The sequence below is a fragment of the Uloborus diversus genome, chromosome 4 (assembly GCF_026930045.1).
Source record: "Uloborus diversus isolate 005 chromosome 4, Udiv.v.3.1, whole genome shotgun sequence".
Classification (NCBI taxonomy): domain Eukaryota; kingdom Metazoa; phylum Arthropoda; class Arachnida; order Araneae; family Uloboridae; genus Uloborus; species Uloborus diversus.
In genome coordinates this window covers 100,242,087-100,262,483 of record NC_072734.1, presented here as the reverse complement: position 1 = coordinate 100,262,483, position 20,397 = coordinate 100,242,087, and the positions used below count along the sequence as shown (strand labels likewise).

At 33.6% G+C, this 20,397-nt stretch overlaps 1 protein-coding gene across 1 annotated transcript in view; it reads left to right on the top strand.

Annotated features, from left to right (window-relative positions):
• The window catches only part of LOC129220731 (putative ammonium transporter 3), a 90,593-nt gene that overhangs the window by 31,279 nt on the left and 38,917 nt on the right, over positions 1-20,397 (top strand). Inside the window, exons 2-4 of the mRNA XM_054855160.1 lie at positions 10,280-10,435; positions 17,261-17,449; positions 18,085-18,292. Of these exons, the coding sequence (XP_054711135.1) occupies positions 10,280-10,435; positions 17,261-17,449; positions 18,085-18,292 (553 nt within the window). The remainder of the gene's footprint in view (positions 1-10,279; positions 10,436-17,260; positions 17,450-18,084; positions 18,293-20,397) is intronic.

Genomic DNA, 20,397 nt, shown 5'->3' with positions numbered 1-20,397 from the left:
TTTTTCGCAATCACGTGTGTGTGTGTGTGTGTGTGTGTGTGTGTATGTGGGCGTGTGTGTTTGTATGTGTGTGTGTGTGGTGAGGGGTATGTTTGTGTATGTGTGTGGGTAGTTGTGTGTATGTGTGTTTGTGTGTATGTGGGTATGTGTATGTGTAGGTGTGTATGTGTTTGTGTGTGTAGGTGTCTGTATGTATGCGTGTGTGTGTATGTGTGTGTGTAGGCACATGTATGTATGCGTGTAAGTGTGGGATATGGACGCAACCTGGAGACTTTTTTCGCTACAGGAGCAGCATCTTGAGGCCGGCCGACGGTGGTGCTGCAGATGGAGGCAGGGGGAAAATAAAATCATAGCACGCCAAAAAACAGTTAAGTGAGAACAATAAGCAATCGTGATTGCTCACCCCCCCAAAAAGAAACTTGCATTTTCTCAACATTTAATTTTATTTAATTTTTTTAAGTGCCCTATTTTTCAAACAAGGCGTGGTCTTTATGACGTCACAAGTGATGTACTTTGGCTCGCATTTCACAGGCGTTGTAAATGTTTACGTTTGCTGTCTACCGCGTTCCCAGGTTATGATAATTCAGAAGCGAATTAAATATTGCGCTCTGCGCGAATGGCATCAGTGAATGGCATTTCATCACTTGTGATGTCATGTGCAAAAGCATAAAAAATGGAATTGAATCTGCGTACCGATTAAAATAATTGTTATAAAATATTAAGCATCGTCAAATTATTTTAAAAATGGTCGAATCCTATGTTTTTAAACATGCTCTTTCAGAAAAAAAAAATGCAGTAGAACCTCTCAATAAGCGACACTAAGGGGACTGGACAAACCGTCCTTTAAATAGAGGTGTCCCTTCTTCGGAGGTAGATGAATTGATGAGTGTTGTGTACTTAACTGAGTATTATATCAAAATAAATGTAAATTACTAACATATAAGATGGAGTATTGAAAATGTTTCATACTGTCTAACAATCGATTATATGGAAAGGCTAATATCCGGTTTATAGGCGGAAATGGACGTATTTATTAGTTTACAGGGGTGGTAGTTTCTTCGTTACAGATGTGCGGTTTTGCCTCTTAATCATTTAGACGCACTTTTGTACAAATGACAATTCGTTCACGGCAAGCATTCTTTTAAATTTAAACTATATTCGATCTATATTCTTACTACAAAATTTATTACATAATTTCGATCTTACCACTTTGATTTTACATTTCCTGACGAAATGAAAACATTTTCTTTTCTTTTGTTGTTTCCATAGAAACTCCGATTCCGCTCTTTTTCAACTTGGAAAATACAATAAATTAATTAGGCACTAGTGACATTATAAAACGCGTGCATCAGAATTATATCACTATTTTCCCTTTTCCCCAACTAGATTCATTCAGATGGAATCGTCTTAACTTGGCCGATTGCCAAATTACATGCAATCCGTGGTCAACTGTATCTATTAAATAAAATTCAGAATTATTCAAACTGGAAAAAAAAATAAAGTTTTATCACATTCTGTAGCATCAAAGTTTTGTAACTGATTTTCAAAAATTACAATTTTGAATTAATGTGTTACATGGATTTGTTGGATGTTCTGTAATTTCCAATGTAGAACCAGAGTTCGTACGCGTCCTTACAAGTCCTGTGTTTTAAACAGTGTGACCACATTTAAATGTTTCTATACAAAGCTTGTCATGGGCGGCACATTATCTATCAGGTCCATATGAAAAAATTATTGTGAGGAAGAGGCATGAATGTAGGATTCAGTAAGAACTTTAATATAAAATTAAGAAATATGTATTCTAATGTCCAGACAAACTTTTACCAGTTAATGTTTGAACAAAAAGTGAACCTTGAATTCCAGTAAATTCGATATTTCTAATCCATTTATATGTATTTTTTTTTTTGAGCAATCACGATTGCACCATTTTTGAGGTCCGTGCCTTCTTCAGCTTGGACCAGAAGCCTCTGCAGCACCACCGCCCACCGTCCTCTGCAGACGGCGCGGCGCGGCTGCTCCGGTCCTGAGCTATCCGCTTCTCCTAGTCGGAGGCGTCCATGTCCTACACACACACACACACACACGCCTACGTGCATACACACAGGTCTACGCACACACACACAGGTCTACGCACACTCACACAGGTCTACGCACACACACACACAGGTCTACGCACACGCACAAGTCTACACACTTACACATACAACTATGCACACGTAACCGCCCAGAAGGAGGGGCAGGCTTGGGGGGGGGGGACAGGAACCATTTCTAGAAATAATAACTCCAGTCTCAGTTCGTGATTGCGAAAAACGTAATTTGAATTCAAAATTTCCGAATTCAAATTAATTTTATTTTATTTTTTTTTTGTAATTTTTGTCTGTGACTGTCCTTTAAATAGAGTGTCCCTTAATGGGAGGCAAACACATGGAGGTTCCTATTCAAAGCGACTGGAACCAGAAATGTGTCCCTTAAATAGAGGTGTCCCTTATTCTGAGGTGTCCCTTAAAGGAGGTACTACTGTCTTTTTAAAATTTCGGAAACGACCCATTTAACTGTATTTTTTAAAAAATGAGTTGCCAAACACATCTGGCTCTGAAGTTATGAAAATTATAAATCGATATCTTTCATATACTGTTTGACCATCGATTACATGGAAAGGCTAATATCCGGTTTATAGACGGAAATGGGCGTATCTATTAGTTTATAGGGATGTTAGTTTGTTTCATATGTGCACTTTTGCCTTTCTATTATTAAGCCTTAGTTTTGTAAAAATGAAAATTTGCTCACAGCAACATTTTTTAAGTCTAAAGTATATTCGATCTATATTCTCATGGCAAAAATTAATTGATTTATTGATTCACAACAAAGTTTTGAGCTTACCATTTTGCTTTTACGCTCCTGAACGAAATGAAAATAGTTTATTTTCTTTTTGTTGTTCCCAGGGTAACTACTTTTGTTTCCCCTTATTATATTTTTGAGTATGCAATAAATGAATAGGTACTAGTGACATTATAAAACGCGTGCATCAAAATCCCATCGTTATTTTCCATTCTCCCCTGCTAGATTCATTCAGATGGAATAGTCTTTACTTGGCAGATTGCCGAATTACATACAATCCGTGGTCAAACAGTACGCATAGTGAAAAATTTTACGTATTCATCTACTTCAACTTAATTTTAGTTAATCTTATGGCTCATTTATTACTAGATGAGGAAATACTCAAAACTAGTTAAATAAACAAATTTTGCCCTCAAATACAACGAAATATAATTTTCCAAAACTTTTTCTTGTTTCTTTAAGATTATTAAGTTCTAAGTTGCAATTATTTTCAAATGTTTCAAACTTTTTGTAAAGAAAGAGACAGACATTAATTGAAAGAAAGAGGGGGAAAGAGACAAAGAAAAAAAATCATTAAAAAGATCCTCTGAAATCTTTTAAAAAGCTTTTGAAACTTTTTATGAACCTCAATAGAATAACACTGTTTGGAAAAGAAATATAGAAGTAACGTCGAAAAGTTGAATGGAATTGAAGTGATTGGTACACAAGCTATATGCGTAAAACGTTTGCGTGTTTCGGTTATAAAGTAGAACACTTTAAATATACTGATAAAAAATAAAATTTAATGTCGAAAATTCCAGAAGATTTTTTTTTGCTAGAACGTTTAAAAAAGGGATCGTTCACTTCGGATAGAAAGCTTGCATTTTTATCTTACGTACCTATTGTAGTTGTTGTGTGCCAGCTGGGTTGCCAATTTGGGGTGCGTTGCTTCATTTTTCCAAATGTACTGTCCAACCACGGATTGCATGGAATTTTCAAACGTATAGATAAGACGAATCTATGTGAATAAGGGGGAAAAGTAAAAATTTGATGCTCCTATTCCGTTTATTTGAATGAGACTCTGCTTCTGCAAAAGCTGACATCGGTAAAAAATAATAGATTCGTCCATTTTCGGCTGTAAAACGGATGTTTGTCTTTCCATGCAATCCGTGGTCAGACAGTACCGTGATTCGGTGTGAAGTCTGACTTCCACAGCACACACATGCCATAAGGACCCGTTTATAGGGTAGGCAACCATTCACAGCACGACAACACATTCACACAAAGTAAGGACAAGGACGGGGCAGAGAAAGTACTCCATGCCCGAGCCGGGACCTTCCTGTCGCAGTCAGACTTCTCTGAACACTTTACAAGGCAGGCGGATACGTACCTATTCTATTATAATGGGGTGGTTTCCTTCAGTCAAAAGTACTACTTTTAGTCATTGAAATGGATAGAATGAGCAAAAAAAAAAAATTACATGAACCCAGAAATTACTTTCATTTTCCCAACAGTTTTTTTAAAATTAATTTTTTAAAATGTCCGATTTTTCAAACAAGGCGTGGTCTATATGACGTCACTAATGATGCAGTTTGGCGCATTTTCTACTACGGTTCCACGTTATGATAATCAAGCAGCGAATTAAAATTGCGCTCTACGCTTGCTATCAACTATATCGTTGCCAATGCACCGTGAGTAAAGATGCGAATTAAATATTTTGTTCTGTGAACGGCAACGTTGAATGGCATTTCATCATTTGTGATGTCTCACGACAGAAGTGTAAACAATGAAAACGCACCGATTTAATTAATTTTTTAAAACTATTAAACTTAAATAAATTATTTAAGAAATGGTCAGATCGTATGCTTTTAAGCATGCTCTTTCAGAAAAAAATACTTTTAAAATTTTGGAAACGACCCCATTATTTACTCTTGAATATGATACTATTTTAGCTATGGTGTTTTACAAATAAGCGAATAAGTGATATTAGCTACGGTGTTTTTAACTCTTAACTTAATGATAAACATAACTTGGAAAAAATGTAACCTTTCCCTCCCATGTATTTGAATTAAGTAACGTTTTAATTACGTACAAATAATTGGTTGTATTTGAATTGAGTAACGGGAAATTCCGCGGCATATCTTGGTGGTTCCCATTGAGCTAAAAATTCTCATATATATAATAGCGAATGATCGATTAACGCTCCTGACGTCATCAACAATGAAACTCGTGCCACGGCATGATAATTTGATAATATGTTTTGGTAATGTTTAAAATTCAAGGAATGGCTTTATTGTGACAAAGCTGAACTTGATCCGGTAACTGAACTGTTTTACTGCTAAGACTGTCATTTTAGGAGAATGAATGAAGAAACGTAAAAATGGTCAACAATGACCACTATCTACTGGAGTTGAGGGTTAATCCTCTGGAGTTAGGGTTAAAATTTCAACTATCAAAATACACTAAACAGGCAATTGCTTCGTTAAAATGTAGAAGCAATTTTCACCCGTCATACCTTACGGGTGACTTTCTAGTTAAAAATAAATAACACCACAATGACTTGATATCCACTGCACAGGGTATCTTTGTGTCATCAATGAACCAATCAATAGGTGGCATTCCAAAACAACTCTATTTTTAGACGGTGCAACCAAAGAAATAGTCCTAATAGTTGCCTGTGAGTGAGTAAAAGTCACAATGTTCTCTTCACTGCTTTTAGCAACTGCTTAGAGCAGTGGTGCCTAATCCACGGCTCATGGGTCACATCCGAACCTCAAAATTGACCCGTTGTTTTGTTTAATGGTGCAAATCGAAAAGCACGATTAGTGACATTGGCATAAATTTAGAGTCAAATATTCAGAAATTGGTTTTTGAAAAACAGGTGCATTTAGTAAATAAGCTTCAAGTAATGGTAACGGTTATTAATTTGTAATTTTCATTCCTTTTCCATATTTTTCCATGTTATTTTGAAAAGGCCTGCGAGAGCCATCATAATATGAGGTGTGGCCCTTCTTTAGAAAAAGGTTGGACATAGGGATTGCTATACTGGACCAAAAGTTCAATACCGGTATTCGGTATTTTTAAAAAGTGATACCGGTATAAATACCGGTATTTGAAATTTCTCATAAGATGCTTCAAAACATTGTTTAGTTGCCGCATTTCATAATTTAGTACAAAAATTGTATTATTTATGAAAACGTAATGTGAACACATAAAAAATGAAGGAACAAATGTCATAATAAAAATCAATAACAGTAAAAACATAATGCATGTTTATTAAATTGTCTCTAATCCTGGAACTCATTTTAGTGCTCAACTTTCTCACTGTTGAAAATACCCTTTCTGATTTAATTGTCTAGGAGTCCTTCATTTTCAAATAATTCAGTCTCTTGCGTATTATTTAAGATAAATCCTTTTGTTTGTATCTGTTTCTTTGTATTGTGTATATTATTATTATTACAGTTGAACTCGGTTAATATGAAAAGTCAAAAATTCACGAATTAGTTCGTATTAGCAATTATTCGTAACAACCGTGAATAAGTGATACTGTGAGAAAACGAAGAAATACTTACCTAAATTTAGAAAACATTACTACTAATTATTATATTCTGAAAATTAATCACTCATTTCTTATAAATGAATGTTTGTCGAAAATCTTGAAAAATGAAAATGATAATCGACAATCGCGGAATAGGTTGTCCACAGGTAAAAAAATGTTCAGGCTTTATTTTCCATATAAAATATTTAATATTTTCCTCTCTTTGCACAATGAGACTTCTACCTTCTACTACCTAGCAAAATGATGAATAATTTCTGTAAAAGAAAATTACAGTATTCAACCACGAACATATTAAGTAAAGAAGTCAGAAATTTTTGTTCGTCTTAGCCGAGACTTTCAATTTAATTTACGTATTATACGTGAAATTTTCGATGTATTTGGATAGCAAACCAAACTTAACGAACAAAATGTTCGCTTTAGCCATGATTTCGTATTAAACGTGATCGTATTAAGAGAGTTCAACTGTATTTTAATTTATAGCTAGTTGTAACTTCTTTCGAGAGACAATCCTTTTCTAATGTTAACATCATTTTCTCTTGAACGGAGAGGTGTGTGTTTGCTTTTTACTAGCCCTTTGGTTTCAAATTTACGATAAACTCGACTAAATTTGATTCTGTTTTAGTTTCTCTTATTCGATTTCGTTTTCTTTTTAAAATTCTTTACAATAATTATTATGTAAATATCTGAAAATATGTTTCAATTGATTATGATTCATCTCTATGCAAATTTTCAAGGCACTACATAATTTCTAAATATTAGTGCCAAATATAAAACCAAATTTGGAGACAGGACATCAAATCAATACTGGTGACAACAAATTACCATTTGTTATATTAAAGAGAAAACGTTTTTGTTAAAATTTAGTACAGTTGAGACATATTTAAAAAAAATCATAAAATATTACTGCAGTTGATGGTTGGAATAAATTGTTCATTGGCAGGGCCGCGCCGTCCCTATGTGCAAGGTCGTGTGGCGCACGACGGCGCACAGTGGTTCAAGGACGGAAAAAATAGCATTTTTAAGTTTTAAGATAAAAAATATTTCATGCCGTAATTTCTTAGCCCTTGAGTTGTAGTAACTTACTCCATAAGAGTTTTTTGAAAAAAAATTCGTTTTTACAAAAATAAGTCGAGATTGTTGAACAATTATGTTTTTACTGTTTTCGGAGGTACGCCTTATACTTCAGTTTTAATTCATTCGTTCAATAAGAAGGACTAAAATTTAATAAAAGTCATTTCTGATTGGTTTTTCACACTTATAGGATGCATATTACATTGTAGTTAAAAATTAAAAATTCATCAAAATTGAAAACTACCTGAAATAAAAAAACATTATTTTCTTAAAAATATAATGAAAAGTATTGTGGAATATACTTCTATCGGCGGCTTCCGGTGAGATAAAATTTACATGTATCAATAGTTTAATCCTCCCTGTAAATAAACAACAACATTTTAGCTGTGACCACCTGCGACTGTAGTTGTGGCAGGTGTTTTTGTTTGATCTTCGCTTTTTACGAATACCAATATAGTAAGTTAGAAAATAACTCGTAGTGGTATGACAGGGGTAAATTGCTTTTTTATCAAAGGAATTGGTCATCAAATTTGACATGCTCCAGACTAACGTATGTCACAGTTTCACTACTTTGCAGGAGGGCATTAAAACGTTCGTTTACTGTTTTCGAAAGTTGGGGCTTATGAAACATTCATCAATAAATATAGAGGATTTTTTTAAAAACAGATTTACGTTGTTATGGCTTAATGCGGAGCATTATTCTACATGCAATGCAGTAGTAACATGGATATAACAATTTTCGGACCCGTTTGACTTTAGAAAAGATACATATGAGAAAGAAATTTTTAAAACTCATACAGAATTATATATAAAAAGTTAAATAACCATTCTGTTCATAAAACAATGAAATTAGAAAATCATTAAACGTTTGAAATTTCTGATTTCCTTTTCGAAATCATTCTAATATAAAGCTGTTCTCAGTTTGTCAAAATTGCCAGAAAATATTGTTCGAGGGTATCAATTGCAATAAATAAACCTTGCGTGTGGCATACGGCTGATTTAATTTATATTTTTCACTAAAATTGGAAATGAATTTGAACTACAGAGAATCCCCGATTTAACGTTTCTCAGAGGCCTGAATCAAACATAAATTACATAAAATATGAGAAAACGTCAGTTCAAATGCAAAAACATAAAATATGGGAAAACGTAAAATACGGGAAATGTATAAAAAGCAAAAATCAGATAAGGAAACAAAAATAGTAATAAAGGTTGCTACGATGACGCTTATAAAATGTAAAAATGCGATATTTTACGAAAAGAACATTATTGTACACACCAGTTTAGATCATTCTAACACATTATGTAACGAATTCGGGCGTTTAGGTTGAAAATAGTCAGTAATAATGAGTCATTGAATTCAAAGTAAATACAGCATCTTGCAGTATCGGAACACTTTGCAAAGTCTTTTCCTGGTCTTTATGATAAAGAAAATAGTCTTTCACTATTATTAAACTCTTAAATGCAGTATTGAAAGAAGAGACGAGTTGTGTTTTCTCTTCTTCTTGTTCGTCTTCATTGGAGGCCGATAAATCCATAAGGTCAGCTACGGATGGAGCAGAAGCGTTTCTGTTTTCATGGATTAACTTTCAACAAAGTGGATTATGTTTAAAAATGCACAGAGGGAAACACTTTTCTTAATTTAAAAACATTTTTTCTCTTTTTTTTAACTGCCAAGGGAAAACGTAAAATGCGGGAAATTAATAAATAACAAACTTTTCATCCGGGTTAAATTAATATTATTAGTGTACGGAAAAACTGGGACCTAGTGATAAAAAACGTAAAATGTGGGGAAAACGATTCGAGGGACGTAAAATCGGGGTTCCGCAGCGAATACGATCAGCAAGCATGGAAATAAATATTACCATGCAACAATTTTAACAATTTTCCAAAGCATTTTTTGAGAATATTCAAAGTTATTGAATTTTTTCCGCTTTTTTGTCGTTTTGAACCACTGTGCGGCGCCAGAGCCCAAAGGGTGCTGAGCTCTACTGATCGAAAATGCTCCAAATGAAAGGAAAATATTCTAACCAAAAACTAAAATGGAATTCTTCATGATATCTAATGGAGTTAGTGAAATTATACTGCTCATTGAAACAATTAATTCGTCTCGCTGAGAATCTAAAAGGGAAAATTATTGACTTGTTGTGTCTAAACATGCTATTCAAAAGCGCTATCTTGTAGACTGAAAATATGCGACTTTAATTAATGCATAAATCACCTTTTCCTTCTTATTAATGTGGAGCTAAAGAGAATGTTCAGTAAGTTACCGCCCTATAGCCAGGGCTAAGGCAGAAATACATGAAATACACCGCCAGCTCAGTCAATACCAGCCGAGGACTGCAGTTTCGTCCTTATTAGCACTCATCATCCCGGCATAGGAGTGACTGAGCTGAAAGTGAAAAACCTCTTAAGGAAGCCAAGAGTGTAAAACAAACTGGTAGCTAATATCGAATTAGCACTGACCAGACCAGTGACCGAAGCAATGGTTCGGTTCGACTCGAAGATTGAAGGCAAGAATGTTTTACAATGGGAAACTGGAGAATGTTTTACAATGAAGTTTGATGTTTCATCGATTTTTTGTATAAAATCTGTATTTAAAAAATGTATGTCCGGTACATTAGGCAGATCATAAATCTTTTGATTTTTCACCTTGAAACTCGAAATTTTGTCTCGAAGATCTTCTTTGCACTGACTACCAAATAAAACGTATTTGATTAAGTATTTCTTAATTCCGACTGAAGGGATTAATTATTATACTCCCGATATTAGCGAAATTTTAAGACTTAGATTTCACTCACGTTAGCAATGAAATTCACCTTTCTATTTCAGGGTTTGGTCTACTAGAATCTGGCTATGTGAGCAAGAAAAACGAAGTGAACATTATGGTAAAGAATGCCATTGACGTCATCTTTGGAGGCCTTGGCTACTGGATGTTTGGTTACGCATTTTCATTTGGAAAAGATCCGGGATCAAATTTCTTTGTCGGTACGTACTACTTTTTTATTTTCAACAGATAGTGGTTTTCATTGTTATATTTTTAATTTTAAGAATATTGTACACATATAGGTAGGGGAAAAGGGGTCACATGTGGGCATAGAGCACATATGAACATGGTATGTTTTACTAGGATAACGTCAAGCAAAAAATCTTAAAAAATTCTCAAGTAATAGCAGTACTAGCTCTACTTTTTAAACAAACTTTCAGAGCAAGGAGCAAGTTCATATTCCAGTGGTGACAGCTTCTTTGTTTTAGCAGATGCTGATGTACTTTTATCACTGTCTTCTTCGTGTAAATACATATTTTAAACTAATAAGCTAAATTTAGTTATTGCAAACCATTATATGAACATTCACGTAAATTTATAGCAATGTTTAAATTTTGTAATTCAATTAAAAATTCTTTATTTTTGAAAATTAGTTCTAAGGTAGATGCCGGGGCATTAGTGAACGTAGCATGTAGGGGCACATGCGAACAGCTCCCAAATCCTCTCCGCAAGTACACTGTAACAAATTTCGGAAACGTTTCTAGATATATCGGAAACGTTTCCGAAATAGTAGGAATCCTTCATCCAATAGCGAACTCCTCAATATTCAGAAAGCTTTTTGTTATTTCAAGATATCTAGAAGCGGAAGTGATGACGCAACGCTTCGAAACCTATTTCATCCTTCCAACACAGGCGCCAATGAGTCGGAAATAACGAGAACTTCTTTTTTTCTTATCTATGGTTGCTGCAGTCAGCAACTGTGTAGCATTGGAATGCTTGTTATTTCATGTCTAGAGAGTAGTAAAATGTGTCGAAACTAATTTTACGCCTTTGCATTTTGGACTGTCCTTGATTTTTTAGACGATGTACGCAGCTATTAAGTTAGTTAATAACCATTTGCTTCTTTACAATTTCCAATGCGACCATAATTAGATATATATTGTGTGTTCAAGCGTGAATAGTTTTAACACCCGTGTTTATACTTAATGAAACGATACCCTTTGGATTACTTATTCAGTTGTAATGGAGGTATTTAGATTTTCTTCCGCTCATGTTCACTTGTAAGTATTAATGAATATTTTAAAACGTGTTGTTATATACATTTATATTTTTGTTGATTTGCATTTGATGAGGCTCCAATTGTAACTGTTTTTGGGTTTATCGAATTAATTTAAAGTTATCCTACATACCTATGTGCGCGGTGTACTATTTGTTGTAACCAACTGAAACTGATTAATTACGCAAAAGAAGTAAGATTTATAATTGAGAAGCAATCACAGAAAAGTTATTTCGAAATACTTGGATGTACATACATTTTGGTTCAAAAAGAAAAAAAAATCAATTGTTTAATTCATTAGAAATATGGTAATGCAAATATTTTCTAGTATTGTAATAATATGCTTCACAAAAAATGTGCCGGTATAATTTATCTTTTTTTATTATAATTTATTCATTCATTTAAAAATATTTATACCATTAGAAAATGACCATGTTATTTATTAGTAAGAACATAGTTATGAAATTAATTCATCTGCTTATTCATTTTGTTAAATGTGGTTAACAATTAAAAAATTCCTTGACATTAGTTCCGAAAATAACATTTCCTTCGTGGATATACTAGTTTAATGTAGGACAGTCAGGAGGAATGAGTCAGTGGCAAAAATGGAACAGCTGCATTTACATGCTGAAATAAAAAGTAATATTATTTCATGTCATCGTTTTAAAAGTGATCAGTTTTTAAATACTATGTTATTAATATGCAATGCACATATGGTGAGAAGACGAGGGGCGTTCACCACGCAGACTGTGCCATTGACATTTTCAAGAGGTTGCTTTTTTTAAAGTGGGGGCGCTTTATATCATTTTATGGGTGCACCATCACTCTTATGGTGTGGGGGGGGGGGAACTCTCATATGTATGAAATGGAATAATCATGTAATAGAGTTCAATGTTTTAATAAATAAAATATATAATGCATTTTGCGCACACTCTAAATCAGTAACCTATTTTGATTAAGTATCTATATTTGTGATAAACTGGAAAAGGGCAAGAACAGAGGAATAAACCCGAATGGTTCCAGCAGGGGGACTTTGGTGTCATATTTAAATTCATCAATTTCTCTGTTGGTACTTTTCGGTACACTTTGTTCGTCAAAGAAATTGACTTGACGTGAACGAATTTCGGAACGCAAAGTGTAGGTAAGTTCTGTCAAATTTTATCCGAAAATAAAAGCTATCAAGTTTGATACAAGATATGTTTTTAAGTTCTGTATTAAAAATACAATATGTTGATAATTTTGTCTTGAAAATATTGAGAGAAAAACTGAAGTTTAATATTGTTTAACAAACAATCCCACTTCTGAGAAAGTACTCCCCTTCCCTCCCTCGACGATTTTGTGATTATGAATGAAACTACTATATTATTTCATAAATTTTCAAAAATTTATAACTGTGCATATGTTATGCTGTTAACCATGCTATTTGTCATTAGAAATTCAGAAAAAAAAATCCACGAATGATTCTAAAATTGCTTGTTTCATTGCTCTTAGATATGAAAGAATTGAAACTGATATGGCATGCAATACTATTAAAAAAGAATTATTTTTTAGAAAAAATCACGGAAAAAGGATTCCGAAATTCTCAGAAACGTTTTTGAAAATTGTTTGGAGAATTCCGAAATACTCGGAAACGTTTTCGAAACTTTCATGAACCACAGCTGCACAGAATACTCAGAAACATTTCTGGAAATTACGGAAAGAGGATTCCGAAATACTCAGAAACGTTTCTGAAAATTACAGAAAGAGGATTCCAAAATACTCAGAAACATTTCTGGAAATTATAGAAAGAGGATTCCGAAATACTCAGACACGTTTCTGGACATTACAGAAAGAGGATTCCGAAATACTCAGACACGTTTCCGGACATTACAGAAAGAGAATTCCGAAATACTCAGAAACGTTTTTGAAAATTTCATGAACCGCAGCTGCACGATATACTCAGAAACGTTTCCGAATTTTTTTTACAGTGTATAAATATTAGTGTAGGTTTATTATAACTGTTAAAAGAGATGTCGAGATTTATACTTATTATTTTAATGCACTCAATTGGTAAATTTATTGTTAATTATTATTATCATAATTGCTAATTATTCATTTTATTACTTTTTATTATTTTAATTCGTTAATTACTAAATAGTTGGCTAAAGATTTAGTGGTATATAATATTTACAGAAAATAAAGACAAAATATTTTTCTTTAAATAAAAACTGAAGTTTAGAAAATTTTTTAAATTCATCATCATATTCTGTATGAAACTTAAACGATTTATATAACAAGAATATACTTTACATAATAAAATATTATTTTTATTGTTTAGTTTTATAAGATTTTTTTTTTGTCGATCTATTCATCAGAACATGCTAACTTTAAAATGCGAAACTTTAAAATTCGACAGTGAATAGGTTTCTATAATTCAGAAAAAATATTTCTTAATAACAGATACCGTAAAATTAAAACTGACAGTATAGGTTACCAACCCTTGAATGTAATTACTATATACGTATATGCTTCATTATAACGAGTTTTTCATTGAAACATGATGCTCGTCCTGCATTTTTCAATCGTGTTCACATATGCCCCAAGCCTGTTCACATGTGAACAATTGAAGACATTTTAAAAAAAATCCATAAAGTGCAGAAATAATTTTTTTAAAAATCTGAAAAAAATTCCATGGCACAAAGAAAAGAGTGTTCAATTATGAGGACCTTTTTTCTGAGAGAAAATGAAAATATTTTCTGAGAAATTAAAAAATGAAAAAAAAAAAAAATTCACATGTCCTCCCTTTTTCCCTATACATTGTTACATTTTCAATTGTTTGTTAATTTAGTGTGCTAGTGGGGTTGAATCCGAAATACGTAATTTCTAGCGAAATGCAAAAGGTCTTCATTCTCTGACTGGAGTTTAAACCGCGCTTTAAGGTTTGTGTGCATTTCCGTCCCGACAAGGAGCTGACGCGAAAAAACAGATTAATAAATAAATGAACTGAAGCAAAAAGAGAGATATAGAGAGGTTTCCAATATAATTTAACGCTCACGCTTTCAGATTTCAGATATAAGAACGCAGGTGTCGATATTTTCATACGTACTGTTTCATACTTATTCAAGCCATAGATTTCTTATATATTTCAATCGAGTTTTTACATAAGTGTTGAAAAGCCTCGATGAACATCATTACCAACTAATTCGTATGGAAACAAAGCAAGAAGCGTTACAATATTGGAACATATCGCTGTTCCGGTGGAACATCGACGTTAACTGCAAAAGTAATTGAAAAAAAAAAAAGACTTATTGTCGTTACTGGGTCCAAACGTGGTTACCCCATTCGGAGGAACACTGATAGATTTGAGATAAATAAATACCTTTGTGCTGAACAGTAAAGTAAGACAAAACAACGTTAGAAAAAGCACGCTTTTGTCGGATGTCTTTTCCTCCATAAGCTCATTATTTTTTGCATTGAAAAAGGCGTTCCCTGTAACGCCGAAACACGTGTCTGCTGTAATTTACAAATTTGTGCTTCTTCTAACGTTGTTTTGTCTTACTTTACTGATAGATTTGTTTTTTCAATTTTTAGCCATCACGGCAGTAACTCAACTATGTTTCACTGTATGAGGTAATAAATAAAATAATTTTGTATATTTGGTTCTCCTGTAAAATTACACTCTTTGCAGTTGCGTCAATGTTCTACCAGGACAGCGATATAGAAAAATCCTTTTCTTAAATAATGATGCACTTTTTACAGCGGAATCATCATCATCACCAGGGGCGCCTCGAACTTAAATATTTGGGAGTGTGGAAAATCTCAATTTGCCGAGAGGAACTTCAAATTTCTCCGAATGATGATAATTTTTCGGGAAAGATGTCCAAACTTTGCCGAGTAATGATAATTTTGCCGAATCATCAGACAAAATTTGCCGAATAAGGAAATGTTTGGAAGGTTACAGTTACCTTCCGTGACCTCGCATCAGTTCGCCCTTGATCATCACCTTTCAAAGTTCAGAATTTCAGTTAAACGTTTTTTATTTCGTTAATTTACGTAGCCAATAAAAAAGATGAGTATCGTAAAAGTTGACAGGGCCATTTTAATGTAAAATAAACAACTTGTACCAGCAGCGATATTTTAAGCTTTAACTCATAAACCATGTAATATCATCAATTTACTCCTTCAGTCAACCACACTGAATTTAAACTTTTTTTTTCCAATTTCATCTCATTGCTTAAAATTAATTATTATTGTACCACTCATTTTAAACGGCAATAGTATAGAAAGATAATATATTCCGGCCTGTATTCAAAAAACTTATTGCCGTACAGAAATAAAGGAAATTAATTAAAAAAAAATAACTGTTATTATATCGTTAACGTTTTTTTTTTTCAATAATATTATCATGGACCATAATTTTTAAACGGCATTCTTTAAAAAAATTATTTGGAATATTTAAGAATGTTTCTCAACTAATGCCGTACATTTTCAAATGACCTGCAACCTTCGTTCTGAAAGGAGGTGTTGGCACCTCCATATATTCGCCTCTTTTTTACTAGCTACACTACGGTTTACAATAAGATTCCCGGTGGGTCAAATGACTCCCCACCCCCAATTTTCGACCGGGCTTGTGTACTATAACTGATAGCAACTGTCAACAAGCAGTTTTGTTGCCTAGCATTTTTTAAATAATCACTTTCATATAAAAATTAAAAGATATTTTTTACCTCGATCTCAGTTATAAAATAGTAAAAGGAATGCATCGCTTGAGCAAGTGGGGAAACTTCTGACGGTGCTTGGTAAATTCAAATAAGTGTTTATACGAAACTGCAAATCCAAAAGATCTGATTAAATAAATTTTTTTTTTAATCTAAAGACTTTATGTAAGAAAACTTGGTTATCACTAAAAAGTACCAAAAAAAAAAAAAAAAAAATCAGTAAATGATTTATTGGTTACAACATTCAATAATTGTAGTTAATCAATTAAGGTTAATTCTAAAGCTGCCAATAAAATTAAAATTGAACCAAGTAATGTAGCTATAGTAAAAGCTATTCGTACAAAGCTGTATACCGCCGCATTTGGTGTAAAATTTGCTCCAGACGTACATGTACCCGACCTCTCCTAGCAGTATAGTGCAATATTTCGTTTAAATTTTTAATTTGAAATTTAAGATTTATTATTGGGGAAATTTTTCAGAATTAAAATATTTCAATTTTTATAGAATCTGAAATTGAGTTGAGGTATCACCCACTCTCAAAAAAGTTTTTTGACTTAGGAAAAAAAATTTTTTTTCGCTCTCAAGTTACAGTTTTGAAAAATTGAAAGCATCGGATTTGATCAACTTCTATTTGTTAAACATTAAAGGGAAGCAAATTAATCTTTTTCATTTTTTTAAAAATGGGATTTTTAAGCTATCTCACTTTAGAAATCGCAAATATTGGATAGTTTGATTTTCGAATTGAACTTCTGACTTTACCCCCTTCATACGATTAATTTAAAAAACTACTTCTTAACTACTTAAAAACTTCTACTACTTAAAAAACTTTTCTTCCGACTCCACAGCCCTGCTAAAGACAAACTAACAACAGTTTCGAAAACCAGCAGGTCTATTGAACTCCAAAGCAGCTTAACAAACAAATTGAACCTATTTAACAACCTGAACAATTTTAAAATAAATTGAAATCAACAGAAATTATGTTACGAATTGTATCTCAGTGTTCTTCTTATTTGTTAACTATAGAACATGAGATATGTATGATGGATAGAATTATTGTTCTTGTTTCAAAATAGGTGTGGGTGGTTTCTTCTTGGACGCGAGAGAGAAGGACATGGGGGTGGTGTTTTCTACGTACATCTTCCAACTCTCCTTTGCCACGACAGCGACAACTATTGTATCTGGTGCCATGGCAGAGAGGTGCAACTTCGTTGCCTATTGCTTGTTTTCCTTCTTCAACACTGTCATCTTCTCACTACCTGCAGGTAATTAATTCAAGTACAAAAGAAAAACTTTGGGCTACAATGTAATAATACAAAAACCAACGTTAAAAACCTATTTATGAAGAAAAAAAACTGCTGACACGTGATTCGGGTCGCAGGGAATCCTTTTTTACTTTTTAAACGTGTGCCGAAAAAAACTTCTGAGAATCAAGGAACATTAAACTGTGTACAATCCTCAAAGAACATCAGTCAGTAAATTGCTTTTTTTTTTTTGTTAAATTAAAAAAAAAGTTCAACGTGAAGAAGAATGTTCATTCTACTCACCACAGCATAACCATGTCAATCGTGGAGGCAAGGCACTTAGTATGCAGTCCTCGACATAAATACAGTTGTAGTCAGTTGTGACTCTTGAATAGAATAGAATGTCAATCGTGCCTTTGTAGACGAACACAAATGGTTACCGATCTGCTGCTGATTGACTGAAAAGGATGAAAACGATGACTTTCGTTGGATGACTTTGCATCGTTAAGCCCTCTTCTTTCAGCATCGAAAGAGAGGTTCATTGAAACCCCGAATCACGTGTCTGCAATGTATTGCAAAGTTGAACTTTAAACGTTATTTCCCTTACTGACAATCCTATAAAAGTATAATGTCTGTAGTTGTGGTTTCTCTTTCAGGCTGGGTGTGGGCAGAGAGAGGTTTCCTGCGAAAGATAAACGTTGTGGATATTGCCGGATGTTCTGCGGTTCACCTAGTTGGCGGCGCTTCAGCCTTGATTGCTGCCATCATGCTCAAGCCACGGTTGGGGCGCTACGACAATGACAGTGCGACAGGCCACTCTTTGGGTTCACCCACAAATGCATTGGTCGGCATGTTCATGCTGTGGTAGGTAAAAGGAAAACAGTATTTTCCTTCTCCACGTTGAACTTTTCTTAGATAGAGAGAAAAAAAGAATCATATTTGTGGTAAAATGAAACATAGGAAAAATGGAAGAAACTATTACCACACTTGTGGCAATTTTTGTAATTCAATAGTTGGTGAGTGAAAACTAGGTAAAAGTTTCGTGTTTTCAAACAATTGTACAGTTAAAGTAAGAAATAACAACGTTAAAAAGCACAAATTGTAGATTACTGCAGACAGGTGTTCCAGCGTTACAAAGAACGCCTTTTTCAATGCAAAAAAGTAATGAGCTTATTAATGAAAAGACATCCGACAAAAGTGGATGTCTTTTCATCCATAAGCTCATTACTTTTTTCTAGTTTAGTGTACCAAGTTCGATTACATATTAGTATGACTGGGTTCAAAATCGCACTGAATAATCATCTTGATATTTACTATTTCTTCCAACAATATGAAAATTTCCCCTTTATACTCAATATTGGCGCAAAGGTAGTTCAGCCGACAAGCGTTACTTTGCAATATTCTCTTGAAAACCGTCTATAAAATAGCTAGCCTGAAACCGTTCCTTTGATATTCTAACGAATATTTGAACATCATGAATATTGATGATTGAAAACATTTGTCGCCCAGCAGAATCTTTTTCCAAAATTTCAATTTAGGAGATGAGTCCACTTAAATAAAGAAGGGCACCTGTTTTAGCAGTTACAGATTTTGTTTTCAACAGATTTGACGATGAATCTTATTGTAATTTCAGGATTTCACTTATAAGAGATTGGATTTCACATGGTTATAATCTGTCATATCTGTTTAACATTAACTTTAGTGTCACAAAATCCCGGTCGCAAAGCACAAAAAAATGTCCTCTCAGAGTAAGTCATCAGCAATCTTGTAAAATTTCTTCAGTGTTATTTCTAGAAAAAGTTTCCTGCAATGTTTTTCTTATTTTGACCAGCGTATATCTCACTGAAAGCATACAGTTCTTTCGCAGTTTTTAGTGATGTTTATTAACCACCTGAGAAATTAGCGAATATCATTCCGATTCCATGATTTTGAATCCCCCCTAACCCCCCCCCCCCAGCTGACGAACCTACTATTACTGAAATTATGCTAGATCAAAGGAGTTATTTGATTTTACTACATTTCGCCAAAAAAGCTAGTTCTTCTAGGATTTTGCCATTGCGTCTTACTATTTCTTCCCTCGAGTTTATTACAGAAAAGGTCATTAATCCGGGACTTATGCCCTCTCTGCACTAAACGAAAAATGTGACCCCTAAATAAAGTGCTTTGCTGTACAAGGATTGACTTCCCTGCTACACTAGTCGATGTATCTACATGCAAATATGGGAAAACCACAGCTAACTCAATTTTGAAAAAAAAAAAAAAAAAAAAGACTTATGCCCTTTCTGCAATAGTCGATTCACTTATCTCAGCTAGTCTTCTAAGCTTCGAAGGCTGCTTTGTAGTCTGCTTCCAGAATGTCCTTTAAAAATCTTGTACTAGCGCCTTCACGGCCTCCAGAGCTCCATGCACTCTCAAAAATGGACTTTCAAATTTGACGAAATTTTCTTCGTTTTTGACGAGGGATATGCTCCGAGCGAACCTTTCGTCAAATTGAAGAAACTGCTTTTGTTAGTGGTTTGAGGATGCGAATTTCGTCAAATGTAACAAAATATTTCTTCATTCTAGTTTCGTCAAATTAACAATCATTTTCGTAGTTTTGAGAGCATTAGTTTCGTCAAATTAATTTCGTCATACATGAGAACGTTAATTTCGTAAATTTTTAAGAAAATTTATTTCCTTTTTTTTTTTTTTATCTTGGAGCACATTAGTTTTTTTTTTTTTTTCAGAATACAGTCGAACCTCGTTAATTCGAACACGCTTAAAACAAATAACTGCTGATATGAACTTTTTTGAAATCCTTGTCTTATTGTTTATTGTTTTTCGGATAAAGCGAACCACGTTTTTAATCGATTTTAATGGTCCCTTTAAGTTCATTATAACGAGGTTCGACTGTATTTTATAAGATTCGTGTGCGTGTGATCAAATCGTAACTTCAGAAGCTTACCACCGTAGTTTCCAATTTTAAAGCG